The sequence below is a fragment of the Acartia tonsa genome, chromosome 3, assembly GCF_053477335.1.
Source record: "Acartia tonsa isolate MP-2025a chromosome 3, ASM5347733v1, whole genome shotgun sequence".
Taxonomy (NCBI): domain Eukaryota; kingdom Metazoa; phylum Arthropoda; class Copepoda; order Calanoida; family Acartiidae; genus Acartia; species Acartia tonsa.
The window spans coordinates 33,584,061-33,604,791 of NC_137262.1; the positions used below are offsets into that span (position 1 = coordinate 33,584,061).

Consider the following 20,731-nt stretch of genomic DNA (forward strand, 5'->3'; position numbering starts at 1 on the left):
GGACAATGGAATGTTTATTACACTAGTCCTCAAAGTTTTATAATAACGTTTTCTTATTCGTTGGCTTTACAACTTTGGGGATTTTAGTGAATTTTAATTGGTTGGCTCAGTGGAATAGTAGGTTTTGTAAAGTCTAAAGTCAATACTTTTCTTTGTCTATAGCTTAAGATCTCGCTAACCAATGAACGGATTAGGTTGTATTTTTTAGGGAATATACCTAATGGTCATGTGGGGTTTAAAACTATTTTCATAGGCTAGAAGTTTAAACATTATATTGTTCTTTGTATAACAACGACGACCAAAACAAAGGCGACATTTAAAACAGTATAAATCGAGGAGAAAGAAAGTATTTGAAATGTACATTAAAGTTTTCTTTTACCTCAATGCTCCACAGTTTTAAGTTTTTTTCTAATTAGTTTAAATTATGCCTTTGGTAGCTGGTAACTTTGAAAGGGTTCACAGAGACAAACAGGCTTAGTGAAAGAGAAAAAAATCACGAAACCTTTTTAAAACTATAAATTTTATGGAAATGGGTAAATGCATAAAAATCAGCAGTCTCTCTTAAATGGCAGTTTAGAAAATCATTTATTCCTCATTGCAGATAACATAGATAATTGATTATACAGTAGCTTCCCTACTAAAAAAAATAGAACATTTATACTTTAGATAGAAATTAATTAACTGAAATTTTTTTTTGTAAATATATATATTTAACTTTGTTTAAAATTTAAGATAATAATATATGATAATAGAGTAGTCATAGTATTACAATAATGGTAAATAGTTCGCATGGTAGATAAATAGTTTAGCAAATTATTTATATAACTTACAAAAGATTACAGATAGGTCAATAGGGGATAAATTAAACCTTTCCTAATTAAAAGTCAAAACTCTGTACTAGCAGAAAACTATTTGTTAGGGCAGAATAATTAACTGTGCATTAATTAGGGAAAAAAAACTTATCTTTAATTAAACTATCACTGCATTAAATATTTAAAATTTTAAAAATCTTTTGTCAAAAGAATAGTTTAAAAATATCACATATTATCTATGTTATGTTGGGTCAATGTTGAAAATCTGTATTAACAAATGAAAAAATTATGATGAAGTTCTTGATAGTGAATATAAAAAATGACGTCGTACAATTCAAATGACCAATGAAAGGCCAATACAGACTAAATTACCAATGACAGGCCAGTGTACATTTTAATTAGCCAATGGTCGGGCAGTCATTTTTTAAGCACTATAAAAAGCTTCAATTAATAATATAATAGAGTATAATGAAAAATGAACACATGTATAAGCATAAAATAATTAAAACATTTCACTCAAATCTAAAATGTACTTTTTTTTAAATTTAAAGTTTTAAAACAAGTATCACATATACATAAATTATAAATCTTAACATTCTGAATGGATTTTTATTTGAATTTTTCATCTTTTAGGCACAATTAAAATATTTTAATGCTATAAAAAGGGTAATTATATGTATTTTATTTTAACAGCATATTAAGTTAATTTGGCAATTTACATTCACTTTTATGTGATGATTTTTATATATTTTTTTTTCTTCAGATCTTTAACTAGTCTTAATAATAAAATTTTCAATTTTGATTTTTGTGTAATTTTTTTCTGACTTTTTTTGGCAAATTTAGAATTATACAAAATGAGTTTCATTGAGAACCCTGTCATACATGATTTCCAGAGCCCTGCGTTCATAGAGCCCCAGGTTCTGGATGTGGATGGCTGTCTGATGGGGTGACTCGGTCACAAACAGCTTGTGTTCCATAAAGCTTAGCTCCTAAATTAATATTTTATTAGTTTTAGAAAATACTAACAATTATTCCTCTTGGGGCACCTTAAAGGAAAGGTAAAAATTTCTTTTGGTAGGTTTAAGGTAACCTCCCCCCCCCCAAAAAAAAAAGACATAAACATTCTCTGGGCCCCATAAGAAGATTCAATATTGAAGAAGAACTTTATCTGATACAGACACACAGACAGGCAGATAAATCATATGTAAAACTCTGCATTACATTGCATTGTAATTACTGGGGGGGAAATTTTTTTTATTGTTTAACCTTTTAAACTCTACTGTATTTTTTCCTTGATATTATATGAACTATAATACAATGTATTTTGTTTGAATATTTATGATTCTACCTGGACCAGAACGCAGACAGACTGAAGGAAAGCTCCCTTGGTAGACACAGCATAATCTGTCCGGAACTCTTCATAGCTTAGGCCTTGGCACTCGGAGGTTACTACACCAAGAATCTACAAAAATGATTAATTTAATAGTAGTTATTTATCGCATAGTATTTTAGACAGCTTTCCACGGATAATACATGAAAAATTCTAAGATTATTACTAGTTTTTTAGACCCGAGGAGCCAGAGGCACTGGTTAACAAAACTGGCATTAATATTATGATTTTTATTTTATTATTTGTGGAAAATGTTCTGTAATTATATGTTATAACATCATTTTTTTCGTACGGAGCTATTAAATCTATTAATTTATTTAAGGTCCAGGGATCTAAATGTATAAGACAATGGTTTATAGATTGATGTACCTTAGTACTTTATTAGGAATATAATTGTCCTTACTAGATGAACTTTATAATGTACTTTATAAGTACAAATGATAAAGTACACAATAAAAAGATGAAGATTTCTTTTGAAAGGTTTCTGATATAAAGCTCGGAAATGAATCGGATACATCTAATTTTCTTCACAATAGTACTTTATAAATTTATTTTATTCATTGTAGCTATTAATACTCCTTGGAGTATTGTTTTGGAAATTGAAATATTTTCTTAGGATACCCTACAAGTTGGGTTTCCTAAGTCTTACATATTCCTTTATATCTTTGTATGACTAAGGAAACCCCAACTCTCAAATAGGATTTGGCCTTCTTTCCGCGGATACTAATTTAATTTGAAATTTAATTAAGATTAGATTAAGTTTTGTTGGGCCCGAAGGGGCCAGGCTAACGAAACTGGTATCATGATTTTTATTTTTATTTTCGTTAAAAATTATCTGTAATATGATGCTATCCATGATTTTTCAATATGGCTCAGAATCTGTTCTAGTCCAACGGGAAGCCATACTGGGAAAAAAAACTAACAAATATGAAAAATTTACCTCCAGAGATTCACAGAAAATTTTGTAGTAGGTTTCCAAAATTTCTTCCAGACAATCTTCCCTGAAAAATGGAAATTTTAAAAATTTTATACTATTAATTCTTTGGTTACTATGAAATGAAGTTAATAAAGAAAAAGACACAAAAGCTTTAATTAATATTATGGTGTAATTAAATGTTAGATTCTTATAGGTAGAGAATAATTACTATTAATAATGTCCAAAAACCACTTCTTAAGAAATGGAAATAGGTGGTACAAGATATTCATTTAGGTTGGACAAAAAAAGATAAAAAAAATTTTATTGTCCTTTTTTGTCTTACTAACCTAAGACTATTGCTAGTTGAAGAAAGTAGGAAGAAAGCCAAATCCTTTGTGGCCGAGGCAATCTTTGCATTCTTCCAGTCCAGCACCACAATCTTGGCATCATCCTCGTTCTTGTTGTCCACATCCCTGTCTGTGTTCTCGGAGAACATCATGTTCTTCTCCCATAACTCGCCGTGGATAACAGTGTTGAACGGGTTGTCCACCTAATATACAGAATAATTTTCAATGGTACTTATAAAAAACAAAGAATTTTTTTGTCCAAAATTTATTTTGCTGATATAGTTTCTCTAGGGTCAGGGAAGGAGGGATTGGGTAAAAAGGTTGGATAAGCGAGCTATAGGAAAATCATTTGATCAGGATATGTGAGAATCTCTCACAATATCCACGTATTCTATATTCTATAAGTAGTCATAATTGCAGCAATAAAAGTCTACTTTCATAATTTTTTAGTTCAAAACTTGGGGACTGTTTAATTCTTGATTGGATGGTACAAAAATTAGTTGTGTCCAAACATTTCCACCAATCATTAATCTATACGGGTGGTAATCATTTTCTAAACCCTTTAGATCTCCTACAGAAATATCAAGCCGACAAAATGTTTTGTGGACAAGATTTCAAACATAGTTAGTTATACCTGTCTTCTAAGGCAAGAAAACATCTCCTTGGCCGCACAATCCTCAGCGCAGTACTTTGTAAACTTGTAGTGAAGATCCTCCGCCTCGGAGACAGACTTCAGGAACTCTGTGTAGATGTGAAAGAGTCGCTTGGCTCCCTCGGCCATCTGGGGGGAGCTGTACACGTTCGAGGAGAGGAAGGGGTACCGTAGGTTGATCAGCTTACCCTGAAATTCAGATAAATGTAAAGTTTGCATACAGGGGTAAGATATTGCAGGGTAAATGAAATATCTTGAAAATATTAGAATATTAGTTATACCTACCTATTTTTACAGGAGTTGCTACAAAATAGGTAATATCATATGCTCATAAACTTATATCTATTGAGTTAATATAGTTTATATTAGGACGGGGGAAAACGTCGTCAATTCAGGTTGTTAACATGGAACTCATTTATTGGTCAGTTCCTTCATACAGTAAAGGAGAGGGATGGGGTATAGGAATTGATTGAAGGGATCGTTATGTTTGCCAGCTAATCTGGTGTAAGATCCAACTATTGATAAATCTATTGCCTTACCTAATTCTAATTCTAAGGTTTGAATATTAAACTGTCTCATTTATCTTTCAAAATAATGTCGTAAAATCTAAACTAGAATTCTTATGGAAAAAACACAAGAACAAACAATACCTTCTTGATAAGAAGAGCGGAGCCCATGGCATGGAACTTTGCCATGAACCTGATAGTGGTCATCACCTGGTCCAAGGACAGACCGTCAGGATCTGTGGGATGCTTGAATCCCTGCTCCTAAAATAAAGAAAAACTTTTATAATCTTAGGCATATTGAATAAATACAGTAATATCCTAAAAAAATCATTATGATATAAAGTAGTCTTCTTTTTGTCCTCAGTAAAGGATCTCGCTAACTACTGGACCGACATGGTTCTCCTTTACAATGAAACTTCTTATAGGTCCGAGATGGTTTTAGGGTATTAATTTTTTTTGTAAATAAGTCTGGGTGGGTAGGTATTTTTGTACCATTCCATATCTCTTTGAATATAGAGCCCCCAGTGGCGTGCACAGCGATTTAAGGAGGTAAGTAAAACCATTGGGGGAAAAAAAGGGAGAGTTAGACTATCTCAATTTAAATTTTATAAGGGGTGTAGACACCCTCGTACCACACGCAACTGCGTACTAGTATCATTATTCTCCCAACATCTTTAAACTAAACTTAAATCTGTAAATCTTACTGAAATTTAAAATTATATAAGACAAGGAAAAACAATTATATATGTATATATTTATTCTTTTTCTAAAGCTCTATTGCACAATATCCTTATTAGCTTATAAAACGCAAATTCTTCTCATTGGCTGAAAACTAAAGATATTTTGGAATATTTTAAGTATTTTTTATTTAAATTATCTATCCAGCGTTATATTTTCTTATAAAAGAGGCCTGTTCAGTAAAAAAAAGATTCTTATGTGATTTCTAGAAAATAGACATGAATCATTTTATATTTTATTGACAAAATATTGCATATGACGTTCGTTGCAAATTGCATTGAATTTCTCATAATTATCCAATTTCTATGAAATCAAACATATCATATGCAATCATAAGAAAAATTATATATATTAAATATCATAAACGGCTAAATCTATAAGAAAATATTTTTTATGTGATGATCTGTATTGGCCAAGCGCAGGTTTAAAGCTAATTAACATGTTTATAGGGGCCATCTTTTAAACCCAAAATTTAATGGAGAAACTTATAAAAAAAAAAGATATTAGAATTTATTTTCTTAAAATTTATTTTTAAAAAATATTTAAAAATTTATCAATATTTAATTATTGAAAGGTACATTTCTATAGAATATGCTGATTAAGAAGTACAATAATAGAATTGCAGAGTATTGCTTTTCATAATTATTAAGAAAAAAAACGTGGTTTTCCTCAATAAATTACTTGTATTTTTAAATCTGCTTACACCGTATAATTGTTTAACATAGACACACACATTTTGTATGGTTTCTTTGTTTTATAATTTTTTTTTTCTGTATAATTTATATTATGCACTTTATGATTTAATTCGCAGTTTTATGTATGACTTTTAAAAAAATAATTTACCTGGGCGCACTCGAACACAAGCACACCGGCTCCATCACAGTTGTTAGACCCATAAATGCAAGCGGGGACTCGATCATGCATCAGTTTCTCAAGGGCGGTACCTTCGCAAAATTGGCGTAGGCAGGGTAACAGCTCGAAATAGATACTGATCTCCTAAAGCAATAAAATGAGGTATTTAAATATCTAAGTGCAAATAAGTTGTTAAAAAAAAAGGATGATAATCCATATAAGTGAAGCTTCTGAAAATCAGAAGGAAGAACAAACAAACAATTGGGCATACGCACTTATGGTATCAAATAGAGTTTATCCCTTCCTTAATCGTTCCTAACTTATGTAGGAAATATTATGCAAAATTTGAAATCAATATAACAATTCTAAAATGTCTAAATTAATAAAAGAAGCTTACCGACCTACAAACAAACTGACCCTGATTATAGAAAAGCTTTACTTCTATCATGTTACATAATTCGTTCCTTCAATTTTTTGTATACCTAAAACCATCTTTAAGATTATAAAATATTAGGGGAAAAATTACCTTTTCAAAAACATTAGACTCAAAGACATAAACTCTGCAGGGGTCATCCGCAGGCAACAGTTTGGCAATAAACACATAGTTACACGTTGTGTCAGCATCAGATTTTAGGTCAACAGAGATTCGGCAGGTGGTGCTGAGGTCGCCAGAACTTTTCTTGCAGTCATTTACACAGAACCTATGAATTGCCCGAGTGTTATATTCTATACTAAATTTTTACAAAGGTGAAAAAATCATATGATTTAAAAAGTTGACTATTATAATATTTTTTGAATATCTAGGTTGTTGTAAATAATTTTAATTGCATTCAAAGATGAAAGAAATCTAGACAAGAAAAAATGCTGCGTATTTATGGCCATCAGTTTAATATGTACACTATACGCCTTAGATGTATGCTTGTACATACTGAAAGTTTTCTATTTTTTATGCTCTTGTAGCTATGGAAAATTTATCAAGCTGGATTACTTGAAACTATTTTAGAGACAGGCACTAGATAAACATTGATAACAAACACTTTACCTTTCATGCATCTAGACTGTTTCTAAGTGAATTAAGCAGTAAGGAATATGTGGACAGAATATGCATGTCTGTCTGTTTAGAGTCTGTCAGTATATTTACAAAACTGTCCATACGACAGACAAATGCAGTGCATATAAAAAAATTGAAAATGTAATCTTTTTATCTTATTAAACATTTTATTTTGTTTGTATGAATGAATTTCTTTAAATTTTCCATTCAATTTTGAGTATTCTTTTGTTTCTTTGGTCCTTTGAAATAGAATTAAAGACAATAAAAAACAATACCTTCAAACCTTCTCACAAGTCTCCAGAAAACAAAATAATTTAATTACGCCTTAACTCTAAAGGAGTAAAAACAACATTCTTTTCCATTGCGTTTTCAGATATAATTGTCTGTTAATTAGTTTTAATTGGAAAGGTGAGTTTTTGAAATTCAATTTTTAAAGGATTTTTTCTCTCTCATTCTAGGTTATATAACTTAAAAAAACTTATTAAAATATTCAAGTAGCTTGGTTAAATTTTAAAATCATTTCTTCATATTAAAAATTAAAAGGTAACACCTTACTGACATTAAGTACTGAAAGTAAATATATTTTTATTAATGTATTTGGATATTTATGATGTAAGAAAAAGGACCCATTATTTATCATTGCAAAAAGTCTCAAGATAAATCCATTGACGTCATAAGTTGCCTCCCCTCAGATATTCCGGTCTCTACAATAATCTCTAATTCTCTCTCTCTCTCTATGATAAATGCTCTCAGAGTGTTTAAACCTTTTATGGGCCCCATATATAATAATATTTATTGCTTAACATCTATATATTTTCCTTCTCATTATTATTATTTTTTTATAAACATATTTTTCATAATTCCCTAATCAATTTTTTTAAGGAATATTTTTATTCAATTAAAAAAAATTTTGTTTTAATTTATTTTTCCAAGTTTAGTGAAGCATTAGGAACATTCAAAATTACTTTTTGTAAACCTAAAAAATGGTTAAACGTTTTGGGATTGACATATATAACTTTTAGTATGCCTACCAAAGCCATAGGCCCGAAAGAAACAGACATACACACACAGCCTCTAAGCTATTTGTGTGTGTGTATGTATGTGTGTGTGTGTGTGTGTGTGTGTGTGTGTGTGTGTGTGTGAGTATGTGTAAATTCACGTGTAAGTCTGCATTAGGCCTTAAGCAAATCACATGTCCATGTATCAACTATAAGCCTTTTTTCTTAACATATTTTTAACACAAAATAACAAACTTATTCTAAATAGTACAACAAAATAACAAAATTATTTTAAATAGTACAACATAATAACAAAATACACACATGTGATATGCATGATTTGATAATTGTATTTTTATTAAAAACATTCATAACAGTTTCTAGAATAAAAAACACGAGCTTAAGACGTGTATTAAAAGCTTTAATATGTATTAAAAATCAGGGATCTAAAGGGATAAGACAATGGCCGGTATAATGGTGTACATCCCCAATGATAATACACAAAATTAACACTTATTGAAACGTTTCGAGACTCAACTAAATGAAAAAAAAAAAAAAATTTAATAAAAGTCACCAAGTTTGTTAAGCCAACGAATGACAAAAAAGGAAGCGTTATTATAAGATTTTGGGAACTAATGTAATAAACAGCCCTATGTTCCCTCCCTCCCTGATTAGAATTAAATTTAATAGATGAAATCAAGCATTCAGTTATGTAACCCCTTTACTTGGCAACGGAAAAACCAAAATAGCAAATTATCTCTTTAATTATGCAATTGATTTAAAAGATTTGTTAAAAGTGTACTGCAAAGCTTTACGATTGTCATCATCCTTGTTAATTTTAACTGCATTCTGCTTTTATGCAAAACAGGCCTTCTGCATTAATTTAAAGGCCTGGGCCAAATGTGTCTATACTTTTACAGGGGCCTGGGCTTTATATAGGTTACATAATCATCATATGTATATAGACTGAAAATACCATGCAATGAATAATCTATTTAATTTAGAACTTTGCCATGTAGCAGCAAATAAAGAAAAATATCTAATAGTAGAAACAATACCAAAACGATTCTATAAACCCCCTTTGATATTTCATTTCAAAGATTGATCAATTTTATTTCAAATTTTTAACAGCAATACATCATTTCAAAACTGTATTAAATTAACTTAAGCCTAGCAACAATATTTCTTTACTTTTCAGTATTTAGTAAAGGGAGAGAGAGAAAAAAACATACCTTTAGGCTATTTTTTTATGGACAACTAATAGGCCTTAAAATACCTACTTTAAAGTACAAACCATGTCTCAAAGGCCTTCAGAACAGAGTGTTTAATATTTTGGAATTTAATAGTTTTAAAAAATCTTTAATCTATAATCAAATGTTAAAGTGAAAGCAAAAAACAAGCTATTGCCAATCAGAAAGCAATAGTCGTGTACACTTTCCAAAAAGTGAAGTATATGTATTTTTACTACGAGATATAAAAACTCGTAGCAGCGTTTTAGAGAGAAGATAGTTTTAGCACTCGCTGACAGCGTGATTAAAAATGTCTGAAAATTTTTTTTGTAAAAAAGTTAAGGCTGTCGTCGAGCATAAGCGTGGTGCAAGGGGGTGTCAACACCCATTTGGAATAAGAAATTGGATTGGACTACCTTCCCCTTTCTTCATACCCCTAAAACTTAACACCCCTAGGTTGAAAATTGTTGAAATTTTAAAAATATTTTAGATTTTTTCTAGTGTTTTTTAAATGATTAACCAAACAAAAACTTTTTTCTAATTATTAGTAAATTTGAGGTAATGTTTTTATGACACATTTTTAAAAATATTATTTCTTTTCGTCATTAACAAAACAAGATTTTGTTATTTTAGTATGTTAAGTCGCACTCGCAGTAGCCAGCAAAAAAAGTGTTATTTCAAATTAATTTTAGTCATAAGTTTAAGTATTACAGTTAGGGAGTTGAATCCATTTTTATAGAAGCAGAAATATAATCTATGATTATGGTTTTGACCCTCTAAAACTGTAATCTACCTTTCCACTTTCCCCTCTCTTGGTGAAGATATCTTCAACGCCGATACGATTTTTGAAATGTAAGATTCTACTTTCCCTTCTCTTGGTGAAGATATCTTCAACGCCGATACGATTTTTGAAATGTAAGATTCCACTTTCCCCTCTCTTGGTGAAGATATCTTCAACGCCGATACGATATTTGAAATTTAAGATTCCACTTTTGCCTCTCTTGGTGAAGATATCTTCAACAAGAGAGACAAAAGTGGAATCTTATATTTCAAAAATCGTATCGGCGTTGAAGATATCTTCACCAAGAGAGGGGAAAGTGGAAGGGTAGATTACAGTTTTAGAGGGTCCAAACCATAATCATAGATTATATTTCTGCTTCTATAAAAATGGATTCAACTCCCTAACTGTATTATATCAGTAAATAAAACATTAAAAATAACAAAATCCAGTTTTAATATGACACATATGATATGAATAACGTTGTACTTCCTAGAAATATAATTCTAGTTCAATTATTCTACGCAATGTTTACAACTTTGAGGCTTAATAAAAAGCTATTGCGCCCACACTTTTTTGTAACAAAAAAAAATATTGTTTTTCTTTATAATGTAATATTTTCTTATTGTATTTTTTAAGTATCAAGTATATAAAAGGATGGCAAGTAACTTATATTTTCTCTATCTAATTAAGGGCGGAAAGACAGGGAGTACTTAGAATGATTTTGTATAGAATATTTGCCTGGTGATGACAGCTGTCTGGGGTAGAGGTGGCTGGTAATGCTTGATCCTAAAAAAATAAAATAAATATTATCACGCGACAAACGCCAACAAAAATAAATTTTAGTGATAAGTTTATTTTTAAACCCAAATTATCATCTTTTCTATTAAATCTTTATTTATGATAAAAGCAAGCGAGATATATTTTGTCTCCATATTACCCTATTTGCTCCAATAAAGGCTGAAAATACTCATATCCCTCTTAAAATCAAAATGCTATTAGTTATATATTTTATTTTTTAGATACATGTTCATTTTCTCTATCCACCCTTAAAGCTATAGAGTTTCACTAAACAGAGTAAAAGTTATTCTTACATTGTAGCTATTAATTCATTTTGAATTAAACAAGGATGACAACATCCATAAGTAGCGAAGCACAAAAAAAATCATGGATGGTAATACGTACAAGTAGATTTAAAGTGTATTTATTAATTGATATATTGGAGAAAATATTTTGTATAATGATGACGGTCAAAATAAATTACATAAAAGATGTTCATAACAATGGGAAAAATTATTTTTACTGATATCCCAAAAAGTTTTAAAATTGGACCAAAAACACCAAAGATATGGGGGGAAATGTAAAAAATATAAAAATAGCCAAAAACCTGCAAAAAGGAAGTCTGAATGTCATGGTTGTTTTCTTTAAACAAGGGGAAATTTAATTTTGATATGTATAACTGAAAAATTTTTGGAAATCGTACCATAAACACCAAAGATATGGAGAAAAATGTGAAAAATAAAAAAATAGCCTAAAACCTGCTGAAAGGCAGTCTGACCGTCATAGTTGTTTTCTTTAAACGACTGGAAATTTAATTTTGATATCTATAACTAAAAAGATTTTGGAAATCGAACCATAAACACCAAAGATATGGAGAAAAATGTAAAAAATACAAAAATAGCCTAAAACCTGCTTAAAGGCAGTCTGAACGTCATGGTTGTTTTCTTTAAACAAGGGAAAATTTAATTTTGATATGTATAACTGAAAAAATTTTGGAAATCGTACCATAAACACCAAAGATATGGAGAAAAATGTTAAAAATACAAAAATAGCCTAAAACCTGCTGAAAGGCAGTCTGACCGTCGTAGTTGTTTTCTTTAAACGACTGGAAATTTAATTTAGATATCTATAACTGAAAAAAAATTGAAAATCGCACCATTAACACTGAAGATATGGAGAAAATGTGAAAAATACAAAAATAGCCTAAAACCTGCTAAAAAGCGATCCTACTGCCATCGATGTTTTATACTTAATTGTGCTCCTTTATGATGGGAATGTTGTCAAAAAATTTCAGCATTCTATCTTTTATAGGAGCTGAGTAAATCCCATTTCCCCCATAGCGTTACGGACTGACGGACGGACTGACGGACTGACGGACTGACGGACGGACTGACGGACGGACAAAGTGAATTATAGAGTAGCTTCGCTACTAACAAATTATCCTAATAAGAATAGCATAAAATGTTTTGGAAGACATTATTTTTTATCATCAAAGTTAAAAATTTTATAGTAGCGGAGCTACTGTACAATTCAATCTGTCAGTCCGTAACGCTAGGGATTAAAAGTGATTTTTTCGTAAATCATCTTTCATTTGAGCTAGACTGCTAAAAAAGTATATAATAACTCAAACTAAAATCATTACATAGTCATTGTAATAATAATATATTTTGTGTTCTAATTTTTTTATTTTTTGTTTTACTGGATAACTGGACGCAGTTTTAATAATCCAGTATATACTGGTTACAGGCCATGGCAAGTATACAAGTACGTTGTACACAATATCATCATGCTAGTATCATGTTGAGAGAACGGGGACAATAGGTTGTTTATTACACTAGTCCCCAAACTTTTATCATAACGTTTCTTTAATCGTTACCTTAAGGATTTTTGGGGAATTTAATAAATTTTGATTGGTTGATTTATTAAGTTGTGTGTTCAAACGTTTCAACCTTAAATTTAAATCTACAAAAGGGGTAAAATTTTGTGTATCATCATTGGGGATGTACATCTATTAATCGACCATTGTCTTAACCCTTTAGACCCCTGACGTTTTAAATATCATCATGCTCATATCATCACCATAAATAAAGGGTTGGATCAATACAGTAGGATAGACAATTAATTCGAATGGGTGAAACCATAATATTCTAGATTTAGGTGGCTATTAAATTAGTTAAGCATAGTATTTATTATTGATTAACATGAATTTATTTTCAATTGTAGTAAATGTTTAACAAATTTTACCCAAATTAAAGAAAGTCTGGAAAAATCTGGTATTTTTGTGTACTTTTATATTTTTAAATTCTATAAAAAGAAATTATTATAAAGCTAACATATGTTATTTGTCCTAATTAGATGATCAAAAGTATTCTCAATTTTTAAAAAATCAATTTCATAGTAACTTTTTAATCTCATTAATAAATTTTGGGTTAAAATGTATATTAGTTATTTATCGTATCGTTTGATTGACAGCTTTCCGAGATTGATAGAAAATAAATTTAAAACATAGTCCTGTTTTGTTTTTAATTATATTTTTATTTTATTATTCGTTGAAAATTGTTTATAACAAGGTGCGATACATGATTTTTCAGTATAGCTCAGTCTAGGATCCAGCTTATAAATTGGAGTTTAAAAGTCATACTGTAAAAAAAGTTACCTGTGCTGGTTAATAACCAACTTGGCCCAAGATTCGTTGATATCCTTTGGTTGGATAGGAATGGTTGAAATGTTCCCTGTCACATTAGGCTTCCTACACATATCAGACATCTTCCTAAAAATTATAATTTCTGTTAATTATCCATTGGAAATGAATTTATTATTACTTTGATCTTACACTAGATTATCATGCATCAGCGAGCTAAAATAACGATCCACCATATCCCCCACTCTCCTTCTGGAACAACGAAATGACCAAAATATGACAGAGAAATTAGCAAGCTTGCTGACAATTTTTTCCTTGTCATATGATCTATTGGTATATATGTTTAATTATTAGTTTTACTATAACTATAGCTGCTGCGCCTCTAGCATCTAGAGGATTTGTCTAAAGCCATCCCAAGACTTTAATTTTAAAATAAAATAGCCTGCAATTCATTGTCCTGGCCTTTGCAAAGGTTTTCTAAAATTAGATAACTCAATCTTTGTTTTGCACAATTTACTTAAATCAATCATCTATTCATTAAATTATACAGGTTTTTCTTGACGTAAGTTTTTTAAAACATAAAAGAGTTGAAAAAGCATGACTCATAAAAACTCAATGTAAATAAACAACAGCATGTTGTTGTTGTTGTTGTAACTACATTTCATCATGTTAATGGTGAAATATTTCCAGAAATTCCCGGTATTTATAATCCTTCTTCCCCCTTTCCACCCCCAACCCTTTGCATGTTCATAATAACCCCTGGAGAATCCCCCTCCCCCTAATTCCATACAAAACAGGTGTTGTTGTTCATTAGAATTTATTCCAGAATAATTTGGATTTGATAATCCCCCAAATTTCCTTTAAAATCTGACATAAACCGGTTTAGGGTTACTAAGGCAACAATTGTTGAAAAGCTAGAAAGTATTTCTGAACAAAATAGATGAAAACTAAAGCCAATTGTTGAAATGAAAGAAAATTACTGTCCTTTAATAAGCAGACACTAAAACTCCCAAAACGTCTGAAAGCTAACAAGTTTAAAATCCACATAAAAGTCAAAGATACTTCATGACCACTGTTTTGGAGATACCTACGACCATACAAATAACGAAAATGCATTAATAGAAATTTGTAATCGGTGGCAGTAAAAAAAGGCATAATAAGTAGTTAAAATTCAATAACAATGACATATACCTATCTCTCTTAAATAGATAAATCTACATTTCAAAAAGTGTGTAGGTATACCTATCTATATTTGGATTCCATCTAAAATTAATGAACCCTCTCCTAAACACAACTAGACATCTTTTAATGGATAGGATATACGTGGGTATACCGTATATAGACGATTGGAAAATTTTTAATCAATTTAGCTTGCTAATATGAAACTCATTTAATGGTCATTTAGTTCATCCAGTAGGAGGGGAGGGAAAGGGATAAATAGGGTGAATGGGAGAGTAGATGACATGAAAATCTGGTACAACATCTAATTGATAATATATTGATTCACCCTTTAAATGCTATCAAAATTATTACCTAATCCGTAACAGGCGTTTGGCGGTGGCGGGTGATGGCGGGGACTGGTTGACAACCACGCTGGATATCGGGGTGCTCATCGTCTCCCCGTTGTACAACATCTGCTTCCCAAAGTAGGAGGTGCTCAGGGGAGGCGTGTTGCAGGACCTGAAATAAATAATTTTATCAAAAATTTTATTAGAATAATTATGTGGAAAAAGAAAATTACTTTCTTACATGATTTTAACCTAATAAGTAGAAGCGAAGCTGCTTTTTAAAAAGGATAAGTCTTATGTCATATGCAAACCTTCGTCTGTCAAACATTATGATAGATTTAAAAACTATGTCATAATATGATAATAAAATAAGCGATTTAAGAAATTTTAAATTTAAATGATAGATCTTAAATATTACTATTTTGCTTTAAAAATCTGTTATCTATAATTAAATTATTGCTAGGTTGAGTATTTTGCAGCGCTTTTGTGTACTTTGTACATAAATGTGTTTCAAGCTTATTTTTTTGTATTTAGGTTTGAAAATTGTGTTTTATCTTGAAAAATATTCAGCTTTTTTTTGGTAAACAAGAAAAGAAAGCACAATAAAGGAAAGCTGAAAAAAAATCATACATAATGTACATAAAACATATTCATGCACTTTTTCCCTATCTAGGATTGGGTTCTCTGTTTAAAATAATCTTCACACACGTCCTGTGACGATTTTGGGCTATTTTATTGTTAGTCCTGAGATGGTTTTTAGCTATATTTCTTTTCCCTTTGAATGCAAAGCTCCTAGAGGCTAGGAGCTAAGCCGAGAGTATCTAAAAAGATAGAAAGAAAAACAATATAAGCTGTAAATATTCCCTGTCTTACTGTATAACCTTTACTTTTTAATAACTTTTTAGCAATAGTATATGCTTGATAACAGATAAAGGGAAAATCACACAAGGATATTTTAGCTTTCTATGAGGTCTTTGACTTAAAAACAAGAACAAAACAAAAACTAACAAAGCAATAGTCTTTAGAAAAAGAAGTTTAACTTGCTATAATACAGCGCAAAGCATTTTATTCAGATACATTTTCATTAAGTTATTGAATATGACAGGACACTTCCAAAATATTTTTTTACAAATCAATTTATATTTTAACAATCTACCCATAATTGACAGACGAACTGTCATTATTGTAAAGCAGCTACGCTTTTACTATGAAAACAAGAACGCAACCTGTCCGAAGAGCAGGGGCTGGAAGCAGGACTGCTGCACTGGCTCGAGTACCCATCCTCCTCCGTTCCTTTCATCACCTTCTTGGCCAGGGGCTTGTACCCGCTGCCCCCGTGGCCAAGACCATGACCCCCGGGGATGGGAATGCCACTCGGGGGACTGCTGGCACCCCCAGCGCCACACCGACCCCCAACACCTGGGATAGCGATGGGTGTTGCCATTTATTTGATATCTCACTTATGATCCAAATATGAGGAAATGTATCTTGGTATATTACTTTCTGTTGCTAACTAGGGTAATATCTAATGTCAATTAATCACTAAAGACCACTTTTTTAGAGTATTTGTGTATAAAGTTTTAAACAAACACTTTATTAGACAGTCAGAAGTGAAATGATATGGAACTGTTAACTGTTTATGAAATAATACATCAAAATTATAGTAAGACTGTAGGCTTACAGCTCGAGTCAGAATTTTCGAGTTACTGAACAAATTTATTCTTACAATCACATTCTCTATCTCTCTCTCTCCTTTTCTCTTTCCCCTTTCTTACTCTCCCAAGTCTGATACCAAAAGGGAAGAAGATAGAAATTTCCATAGGAAGGGAATTTTTGACCGGTGGGGGGAGGGAGGGTATAAGATGGAGTGAGTATAGTGGGGGGTCAACTATAGAAAGTACAGGATAAAGAATGTAAAAAGGGAAAGGCTTTGGACCCCGGGCGGGGAATAGGGGAAGTGGATGGGGGGAAAGAGAAGATGGGACACGAAAATATAAGAGGGGCACGGCACACACATACACACACACACACATACACATACCAACACGCAAATATACAGACACACACATCCATCTATTTTTTTTCTAAAAAACATGGTACGATGAATTTTCTTGACAGCGCATGCGCTTTTTCAGAGCAGAGTTGTGTCACTCCTCTAAAAAGTGCCAAGCCCTCTGAAATTCCGGGCCTACTCTTTTCATAATTACTCCTCCCCCAGCCCTCTCTCTCTCTTCCTCTTTACTTCTTCCTCTATGATTATCCTAGGCATGACTTATATGCATGATTAAGACATGAAAATAATATATACATGTACATAAGTATACATCTATAAAAATATGTTGTTTATTCTATTAATAAAATTATGTTTATTATTGTTGTAAATAAATTCAAATTTGTAAATTTTGATGTTTTTGGTAGTTTATATAAAGAGGGTCAATGACATTACTCCGAGAGTTATATACATAGATGTATTCTTTCTTACTCCGTTCGTTCTATCTCTCGCATTACATTTAGATATATCATCTTATCTAAAAGTAACAGGGTGTCTGTCCGTCTGTCTTTCTTTGTGTCTGTACCACAATAACAACTTGATTGATATGATTTCCTTTACAGTGAAGATTATTATAGGTCTAAATAATTATTTTAGAGGAGGGTACCTCACCCTCCTAAAAGAAATCGCTCCTGTAAAAAAAAAGATGGATAAAATAATCTCAACAAAAATAAAAAAATCTATCTACATCAACAAAATAACAACAAAAATAAGCCTTTTTTTCTTATAGCAAAAAACACGTCTTATTTGATGTCCTCAGAGCATTACAGATAGACCGATGGCCGAAGTAAGTTATAGAAGATCCTGTTTTATCCTAAACGTAGCATACGACAGACAGACATTTGAAACTATATAATAATTTTGCTGTTATTTTTTCTTAAAATAGTGCTCAATATGTTTTCCGAAATCTAATCCCATGTATGATAACTATAGTAAGTATGACTGTTTATTACACTGATACCCTAAGTTTTACAACTAAGACCTCTCATTCGGTGACATAAAAACATTGGGTAAAAACCATGAATAAATCTTTATACATAGGTTGGTACAAACTTTTAGTGGCAAACCTATATCACCAATAGGAAGGTGTAATTTTGTTATCATAATTGAGGGTACGCATAAATATGTTGTCAATTGTCTTTTCTTTGAGATCCTTGTCAATAATCAAATAAATGTGATTAACATTAATGGCGTGCACAGTGACTCACCAGAGCTTTGTAAACCCTTGTGGGAGTGATAAAAGGGTAATGCCGTTTTTCCTAAAATCTTGTATACCCAAGCCACTGAAAGTATCTGTACCAGCTCTTCACTCCATTGAGGAGCATAAGGACTTGGCAAGATGTCTCCATTCGTCTCCTCTATGCTCCACAGGTCAATTTTGCCTCCTAATTGTTAATTGTCCTGCGACTGTCTAGGAATACTGCTTGCTGAATATAGTGAAAGTAATTAATTAATGTTACCTAAAATCATTTTGATTCAATAAAGGTCTGACAAACCCTAGTTATAAAGCAGCTTTGCCACTTACAAGGAAGTTTGTATCCTAAAATCATTAGAAGTCTGGCCTATTTTGATCAAATTATCTAGAACAAAATTCATTTAAGCCAAACAACAAACAAAAACAATTGAAGCTTCTTTTAATATCTACCGAATTGTCCAAGGAATCAAATGTTGATAATTCCAAAAAGATATACTAAGCGCACTGTTGTTCAAAACTAGACTTAAAATTAATATAGATTTAACTAACTATGCAACTGACCTATTATATGCTTTCTATAATTGCTATGACATACATAACAGGCTCAAAGAACAGCTTAACACGTGAAAAAATTTTCGGGCAAAATTGAGCGTAGAAAGATTATGTTCTCTTGTGAAAGTGTTTGTGAAAATGTGTGTCTGTCTATCTATATTTCTGTATGTCTGTCTGTCTGTTTGTCCGTCTGTATTTCTGTATGTGATAGAGTGTGTTAGTTCAAAAGCCGGATAAATGGAAATTTCCTATCTCACATAGTATAAGTTAAGGATCTTAAAGGATAAGACATTGATGGTAAACAAAATTACACTTTCTGTTGAAAAGATTGAGCACTGAAATTTAAGAAAAGTGCTCAAAGTTTTTAAGCCAAGGAATGAGAGAGCATATCAATAAAACTTTGGGTACCAATGTAATTTACAGTCCAATGTGGCCTCTCATCGAAATTCAAAGTAGCTTTTTCTCATAAATTTGATTTTCTTTATTACTATTTAAGATAGCTTGTTGATTTTTTATGATATCTTGTTCCGAATAGCATCCACTATACAACTAACTTTGTATGTAAGTCTGTAAACCATACAACTAAAGACATATAATTATTTTTTTGTAGGTTTTGTGATTTTTATTATGTCCTTCTTTCTCTTTCTTTTATTCGTCTCATTAAACATTTAATAATTCACTACGCTTCGTATGGATGTTGTCATCCTTGTTATAAATCTAATATAGAATTGATTAATATTTATAATTTGTAAATAGTATAAGTGGAAAATTCCATTAGAGTTAGGAAGTATAGTACTAACATAAGTAGGTTTCTACATAATTTCAAATAGATATAAATAGAATGTTTTTATTCAAAATAGTAAAACTTGTTAGAGATAAATAGGTAGATATAGACAGAGAAATAAGGAGATAAATAGATAGAAAGATAGATGAATAGAGGGAGAGTGAGTGTGAGAGAGAGAGAGAGATAGAGAGAGAGAGAGAGAGAGAGAGAGAGAGAGAGGGAGAGATAGAGAATGAGATAGGAAAACACAAAGGTGAAAAAGTAATAGAATCTACAGAATTGGATAGACCGACATATACATATGTGTAAACAGTCAAATAAAGAGTAGCTGTGCTACTCAATCAAAAGTATAAAAACTAAAAAAAATATATATGTGATTAAATGGATGTCGTACCAGATTTGCATAAACTCTGATAAAGTGATGCTCGCAGCTGGCTACAATAACGAAACCATCCCATTCATCACCTTAAACCCTATCATCTCACCTCTAACCTGCTAAATTAAAGAACAACTTTCCCTGTCAATATATCCACGTAAACCCTACATCCGTTACATCACCCATCTAACACATGAATATTTTTGAGAAAAATTTAATACATACATCATATGAATTTAAATACACAAGTATACGAACTTGAAGGTTAGAAAAATAAATAAAAAGTGTGTTACTAACGCTGATCCAAAAATTTATTGAACCTAACTTTTTCATTGAGTTCAATAAATCCTTGAATATTTCGAAATTTTTTTCAAAAGAAGAATTTCTCTGATTGGCAAGCCGTTCTTAAAATCTTGCTTGAAATCAAAATCAATGCCTCCTTCTATTTTACAAGAACAAGAGTAACAACATCCATAAGTAGCGAAGCGCAAACAAAATTATGGATTAAAAAACAGACAAACGGAGTTACACAGCAGATGAGCAGTAGTCATAAAAAGAGAGAGAACGTTATGATAA

The 20,731-nt window shown here is 31.1% G+C and overlaps 1 protein-coding gene across 1 annotated transcript; it reads right to left on the reverse strand.

Moving 5' to 3' along the window:
• Positions 1 to 687: 687 nt before the first annotated feature.
• Positions 688 to 16,942, reverse strand: LOC145313979 (uncharacterized). Its single transcript, XM_080153648.1, has 12 exons — positions 16,425 to 16,942; positions 15,224 to 15,370; positions 13,706 to 13,819; positions 11,011 to 11,058; positions 6,740 to 6,914; positions 6,205 to 6,357; positions 4,768 to 4,884; positions 4,100 to 4,306; positions 3,466 to 3,668; positions 3,143 to 3,203; positions 2,161 to 2,274; positions 688 to 1,801 (listed from the first exon to the last, which is right to left on the reverse strand). Exons 1-12 carry the CDS (start codon positions 16,640 to 16,642, stop codon positions 1,658 to 1,660), a joined length of 1,701 nt encoding a protein of 566 aa, XP_080009774.1. The 5' UTR covers positions 16,643 to 16,942; the 3' UTR covers positions 688 to 1,657.
• Positions 16,943 to 20,731: the final 3,789 nt, after the last annotated feature.